At 46.1% G+C, this 7,888-nt stretch overlaps 1 protein-coding gene across 1 annotated transcript in view; it reads right to left on the bottom strand.

Annotated features, from left to right (window-relative positions):
* Positions 1-988, bottom strand: part of LOC101864400 (protein REDUCED WALL ACETYLATION 2) — a gene marked incomplete in the record, with an annotated part of 9,222 nt that extends 8,234 nt beyond the window's left edge. The window contains 1 exon segment of the mRNA XM_013084220.1: positions 441-988. Coding sequence (XP_012939674.1) covers positions 441-916 — 476 coding nt within the window.
* Positions 989-7,888: the final 6,900 nt, after the last annotated feature.

Genomic DNA, 7,888 nt, shown 5'->3' with positions numbered 1-7,888 from the left:
CCATTATCACTACCACCACCACCACCAACAACAACAACGAAAACAACAACAAAAACTAAACGAAATAAAGACAAACAAACAAGCGAACAAAAATATAACGACCATTCAACAACTCTACCCCAACGCTTGTATAGATCTGTTCCTCAAAAACAGGAACACAAAAACACGGAAAAGCGGAATGAGCTTGGTCAACAAAGAGGTTGGGTGACGGGGGGTTTGAGAGGGGGTGGGGGTGGGGGTGGGTAAGCCCTAAAACAGACACGTTCATTAATTAAATAGAAATTGTATCATGGTTCAAGATAATAGGACAGAATTATTTAAGCAACACTATCACGATTCAAGATTAAAAAGGACAACATTATTTACGCAAGACATAATCTAGAGTGAATACAGCTCTGCCAAGAACAAGGTTAACTCAGCTTGCCCAAGGCGCCACTTACTCATTCCCATCCTTCGCCATCCGGTCAGTAGCGGTGACGTCATGACCCAGTTTCTTCTCTCCTCCAGCTGCAGCCTCGACCTTGTTTTCCGGGTGGAAGACGCCATTTTGTACTAGCGGCTTCCTGTCTCCGTCTTCCTGACCAGACGAGTCTTTCTGCGTGGAGCCCTCAACGTCTACCACCGTCTCCTTCTCCTGCTCGCTTCTGTCTTTCGCCAACCCGCCGTTCTGTCTCTTTCCCTTCGCTTTGCCCAGGCTAGGCGCCCTTAGGCCTAATCGCTCACTGACGTTGTGGAAGACCCACACACAAACGAAGAAGCCATAAGCCAAGATGAGCGTCAACTGAAGGAGGGTAGGCGTGTGCTGTGGGAAGGCATGTCTGTCAGTGTACTTTGCCAGGGCTTTGGTGGTCTGGGTCAGTCTCAGACCACTCCCAACGTCAGTTGACAGCCGGGTCGAGTTCATCAACGCTGTCATCTTTGTCTGTCTGTTTGTCTGTCTGTCTGTCTGTCTCCCTGTCTGTCAGTCTGTCTGTCTGTCTGTCTGTTCCTCTTTTCCTTTCCCACCCACTCTCTCCGTCTCTGTCTCTCTGTTCCTGTTTTCTCTGCCTCCCTCTCTCTCTCTGCTTAGACTTGGGTAACGCTTTCCGTTGGCTAGGGTGTTTCAAAAAGCTGAGAATCAGACTCTTCCAGAACCAATTGTCCCTCGTCTAGGAAAAGCCAACTACATCAAAGAAAACAAACGAAAACCCCGCACTGTCGCGTCCTGCACCAAACAAGACCTCACAATGCACCACTGTGAACCTCGGGGCACCGGGCTACAGCAGGAAGGCAGCTCAGACACACGGACTGTGTCATCTCATCAGACCTGTGAAATAAGAAAAAGTAGAGAAAAAAATGAACACTTTTATCTATTTAAAAAAGTTTAACTTACGTCAGACATTTGCGGCACTTGCACCACAAATAAATCATTCAAGGGCCGAAAATTAGAGGTATTATCAGAGAGTATAATACAAAGAAAAGCAGGAGGAGAGAAAAGGAGGCTCCAGTGGCTAAGTGAGTAGTTTAGACTCTAGCAATGTCAAGCAAGTGTCGGTGACACGGGGATCAGATGGGTGTTCACTGGAGTGTGTCCTTGAACAAGACACGACAACCCGAGCTCAAAATACAGGACGCTGCACAGTGGCGACCGACAGTGGCATTGTAGTAAACTGTTCTGTATTTGTGTAATATTGTGTATTTATGTATGTATTTATGCATGTATGTATTTATGTACGTACGTATTTATAATTATGTATTTATGTACGTATGTTTGCCATTGTGAAACAAAGTGCCCTTCTGGGACAAATAGAAGTGTTATCTATTTATTTATTTATTATTGTTTATAGGAAAGAAACCACACCAGAGCACCCGCCAACCACCCAAAAACAGGGGAATGAAAAAATGACTGTAATATGCTACAAACTGTTACTCTATTGACCTATTGCGTGGGTTTATTACCTTTTCAAAACTATAGTTATGTACAAAGCAGGATCTCCATTAGAATGTAGTATGTCTTAGATAAGACCGAGAATTTTTTTAATGCAGCCTTTGAGACACTTGTATCGATGTGAAGGCCCCGGGGATCTTGCTCTCGCTGGAAGAATGGAGGGCAAACGATACAAGGGTAGACCCAAAGCGATTTACTTGGAAAAATCTGAACAGGTGGGTTACAGAGAAGGGCAAGGGTAATATAGATTTCTTCAGTTCAGAAAATTAGAGAGGTGTCGTATTATAGAGGGTAACATAAATCATATAAAGTACATATAAAGAAGGAGGAGAGATAATGACGTTAGATGTTTGATAAGAAAAAAGGAGTACGCCACACCGGAGCACACGCCTGCCACCGACTACCGTACTGTACCATGTCCTACCATGTATTTCTGTACCGTACCATGCCTTACCATGCAGTTTTGTACCCTACTATACCCTACCATGCAGTTCTGTACCGCACCATACCCTACCATACAGATCTGTACCGTACCATGCCCTACCATCCATTCTGTACTGTACCATACCCTACTATACAGATCTGTACCGTACCATGCCCTACCATTCATTCTGTACTGTACCATACCCTACCATACAGATCTGTATCGTACCATACCCTACCATACAGATCTGTACCGTACCATGCCCTACCATACAGATCTGTACCGTACCATGCCCTACCATGCAGTTCTGTACCGTACCGTGTCCTACAGAACTGTACCGTACCGTAGATAATTCGTGCCGTATATCTATGGTACCACAATGCTTAGCTGATAAAGACCAAATAATGTCATAGTGACACTAACATTTGAATCTAACGTGTGGAGAATGTAATGTGCAAGTAAATCATTAATCATGACGTCCGGAAGTCGAAACCTTTTGAAAGGACAGCGGAAGGTGATAATATATATTAATTTTGAACTTGGAAGAAACAAGATAAAAAGAAAAGGATATTCATCTTCGATTTTTACCTCAGAACTAATAATAACAAAAGACCCCCCCAAAAAAAAAAAATATTTTAAAAATTCAACGAAAAGAAAAAAAAACAACCCCTCCCCCAAAAACCCACTAAAAACAACAACAAAACAACAACAACAACAAGAAGCTTTCACCGACGCCGTTGAACGTGACACTGTGACTAGAATGCCGTCGAACAACCACATCCACAACATGGTGTCTGAATTCCACACTGCCCTGATGGACGCCGGTACCCGTATTGTCGGCACTGTGAAACCAGGCAGGCACACAAAGACAAGGGAAACCCCCACAGTTCGAAGATCAAACCGGAGGCGAAATAGACTCCGGAAAGAGGTGCGAACCCGCCGCAAAGAATGGCTAGAGGCGTGCCACGTGGCGCAGAAGACGATCAACGATGCTAAGACCGACGCCTGGCGAAAACTGCTCGAGAAAACCACCAACTCACAGGACGACACCAAGATGTGGAAAATCACAAAAAGCCTCAACGGTACCCCTGAGACAAACTCGCCAAATGAAGCAATGTCACACAATGGGCGATTGGTGACATCAAGCAAGCATAAGGCGGACATATTCGCAGACCACTACGCGAACGTCTGCAGTCTAAACATGTCGAAAGAAGACAGAGCCGAAAACTGGCAACTCAAACAGCGACTGAAATACTTACGGAACAACCCAAGGGCAGACCAGCCCGATTTCACTATCGGGGAACTGAGGAACGCCATTGCAAAGATGAAGTCCCGCGGATCACCCGGACCAGACAACATCCCTCCGTCCTTCCTCAAAAACCTGGGTCCCAAAGCGCTGAAGAAACTGCTCTCCATCTTCAACATGTCATTTCGCTCAGCTGATGTCCCACAAGTCTGGAAAGACGCCATCATTGTCCCCCTCCTCAAGACCGCCAAACCAGCATCGGAACTAACGTCGTTTAGACAGATAAGCCTCACATCCTGTGTCATCAAAGTTATGGAGAGAATGGTATCTGAACGACTGTACGACATGGCCGAGCGGAACGGCTGGTTTTCCGAACTGCAGGCTGGTTTCAGGAAGGGGAGATGTGTGGAAGACCAAATTCTGAGAATTACGCAGAAGATTTCCGATGGCTTCCAAAAGAAGGAGAAATCGGTACTCGTCCTCCTCGATTTTTCAAAGGCATACGACATGGTCTGGCGAGAACGCCTACTCCTCACCCTCCTGGACAGAGGTATCCCAGATACATACGTTTTATGGCTGAATGACTTCCTTCAAAATCGTCAAGCCAGAGTCCGATTCAATGGAATACTGAGTAATAGCAGGAAAATGAACCAAGGTCTCCCACAAGGTTCGGTCCTGGCACCCATCCTCTTCCTTTGTTATATCGATGAGCTGGCGAAACTACTTCCGGACGATCTCACAATTTCACTCTACGCTGACGACGTCTCTATCCTCGCTTCATCACGCACGACACGAGACGCCGAAAGTCTGGCACAAAGAGCGGTGGACATCGTTGCTGACAGGAGCAGGCGATGGAAACTCACGCTAAACGGCTCAAAGAGCGAGACAACATTCTTCACGCTTGCAACATCTGACTCGGAATGGAAGCCGTGCATCACGATAAATAATTCGTCAATTAGGTATGAGCCCTACGCAAGACTCCTGGGAGTCACACTCGACCGCAAGCTCACGTTCAGGAAACAGGTTGAGTCAGTAATAGCTAAGGCCACACAGAAGATGAGGATGCTTGGCGCTGTAGCGCACTCAGAATGGGGATGGAGGAAAGACGACCTACGCAAGGTCTACCTCACTCATATACAAAGTGTTCTCAACTTTGCGAGCAGCAGCTGGCAACCGTGGCTGAGCAAAACTCTGATAAATAATCTGGAGGTGATTCAAAACAGATGTCTGCGACTGATTACCACCCAAGCCCAGTCCTCACCGATCGAGGCACTTCGAGCTGAAACGGAGGTCCCAAGCATTCAGTCCACCATAAATGCTAACTGTCTCCGATCAAGAGAGAAGGTCCTCCGACTGAACAACGACCACCCTCGACGAATTGCGGCAACGGAACAAGTGCACAGACGCCTAAAAGGGCGCAGGGATTTCCGAAAAAGGGGCCGAAGACGTCAGCAAAAAGAGCCCACATCTGTTCGACTGCGAGCAGAGGCCCATCGCTTACTTCGAAACCAGGCCCTGGGAACGTGGAATCAACCCCGACATCACTTTTCCCCACCTGTACAGCATAAGCGGAAGGAGTGACTCCAGTGGGAAGATTCAAAGCGCTGCTGTTCGTCGAGCACGAGAGCTTGGCGCACAGTACAATATCTACACTGACGGCTCGGCTAGGGCAGGAACAACGGACGGCGGCGCTGGAGTCGTCATCACAACGGGGAACCCGTCCAACCCTACCGTTGTCGAGACATTGAGGGAGAAAGGCGCCATATTTGCGTGCTCTTTCAAGGAAGAAAGGAGAGCCTTGGAAATGGCCATTGACTGGATTGACAAAGAGTGCGATGCATCCAACTCGGTCGCTATCTTCACCGACAGTCAATCACTATGCATAGCACTAGTGGGAACATCACCATCCTTCGACCAATTGCGACTACGCATAAATAATGCAATACCTCAACCCACGATTCAGTGGATCCCTGGTCACCGCGATATCCTCGGCAACGATCTCGCTGACAGTAATGCCAAACTGGCAACAGCGCTGCCGGCTCCAGGCCGCCAAATTACTTATGACAGTGCGTGCGCCCAGATAAAACTAATTACAAAAGACCCCCCTATATGCCACACGCGGACGAAGGAAGTATACAGGGCATTTTCCTTAAAACGAGAGGCTCTTATTATGTCCCGCAGTGACCAGTCATTACTGGCAAAAAACAGGACCGGTCATTTCTCTGGGCTTCGGGTCTACAAAAATAGAATAGACAAAACATCGGACCCAATATGTCCATTGTGCAGCGAGGAGCCCCAAGATTTGGAGCACTGGCTGCAGAGATGCCCCGCCACGGAGGCCCGGCGGTGGCATCTCTTCGGGGAGGATTCAGGGAGGTTGGACTGCCTCACCCGCTACCCAAGGGAGGCGGTGGCCCTGGCGAAGAGCACACTCTTCGGGGCTCCGAACATTTCGAACGGATAGGCTACCACACACACACACACAACAACAACAAAAAACCTAACCCAAAACCTCCACCCAACAAACTTCCGGTGCCTAGTATTTCATCACGTCATCATTTATGGGGAATCACTCTACGAGCGAAAAAAAAAGGAAAAACAAAGAACACGAACAAACAAACAAAAACGTATAATATTGAGACTTCAGCATTAAAAAAAAATTATTCTAGTATGCACACACACACACACACACACACACACACACACACACACACACACACGCGCGCGCACACACAAACACATACACATGTACATACGTACATACATACAGACATATATACAGACATACGTATATCCATCCATCCATCCATCCATCCATTCATCCTTCCAGACAGACAGACAGACAGACAGACAGACAGACAGACAGACAGACAGACAGACAGGCACCTACATACATACATACATACATACATACATACATACATACATACAGACAGACAGACAGACAGACAGACAGACAGACAGACAGGCAGACAGACAGACAGACAGACAGACAGACAGACAGACTGACAGATAGACAGACAGACATAACTTAACATACAAACATTCAATTCTATATCATCATCATCATCATCATCATCACCCAGTGCCAGATCTGCGACAGACATCGGCGATCATGGTTCTCCATTCATTCCTTTGCTCGGATGCTCTCCAAAAAGCTACGTTTCCCTGATCTTTCCTTGTTACCCATTTGTTTCGGTTACCTAAGTATGTTGTTTGGCCTACCCCTGCCTCGCTTGCCCTCAATTTTGCCAGTGAGAGCTAGATGTTCAAGACCCTTACGTGTCCCAAAAACTGCATTTGTCATTTCCTGATTGTGTTTAACACTGAGCGTCGCACGTGGGTGGGCTTCATCAAGCACTACCTCATTTGATTTCTTGTCCTTCCACGATACTCTTAGCAGTATCCTAAGAAACCACATTTCTGTTGCTTCTATTTTATTTTCACGGTCTTAAGTGATTGTTCAGCATTCACAGCCATATAGAAGGGTTGACCAAACTTAGCATTTCAGAACTTTCATTTTGGTGTTCACTGAGATGTTTCTATTTTTCAGGAATGGGCTCATTTTATTGAAACTGGCCTTAGCCATTGTAATTCTCCGTCTTATTTCTGTGGAACATTTGGCATCAATTCTATATAGCTTTTGATTATTTACCTCTTTTCAACAGCGGTGTCTCATGACCGCATGAGCAGTTAATTTCGTTACAGAACAAAAATCTAGACACTGTTCAGGCCTTGTTGCCCCACCAGGAAAGGGATGGTCCACAACGTGTCAATATAAAAAAAATCTGCATAATAATTTGCCCTCATTTTGGCAACCCTTTTGCGTGCTCATGATTGCCGGTGTAGTTATTGACTTGTTGACAAACAACTTTGCAAGACCAGGAAGCACATATTTCTATTATGCGTATGTGAGATGGTGTGCTTGTGTTATAAGCATAATTATAAACTCTACCGTTATGCTAATTTTAGGCCTACATTCTTTTTTTCCAGAGTAAAAGTAAAATGCCCTAAATTTGTTTCCAGAAGTCTCACCTGACTCCAGCTATTCGTTACATTCCTAATAGCAAATCTGTTTTGATGTCGCGTTCTTCATGAACAAAGAATCAAACAAGAATAGTTCGCAAGGCTACTCGTCTTTTCCCCACCACTTCCAGGTCTTTCTCTCTTATACGGGGTGCCCACTACGCGAGCGCAATAAAAATAAGGAGGAGAGATAGGGATGATAAATGTTTGATAAGGAAGAAGGAGCAAACCACACCAAAGCACGCACTAACTACCTACTCGCATT

The sequence above is a fragment of the Aplysia californica genome, unplaced genomic scaffold, assembly GCF_000002075.1.
Source record: "Aplysia californica isolate F4 #8 unplaced genomic scaffold, AplCal3.0 scaffold00279, whole genome shotgun sequence".
Classification (NCBI taxonomy): domain Eukaryota; kingdom Metazoa; phylum Mollusca; class Gastropoda; order Aplysiida; family Aplysiidae; genus Aplysia; species Aplysia californica.
The sequence above is the reverse complement of the archived record's forward strand: the minus strand, read 5'-3'. Positions and strand labels throughout refer to the sequence as shown.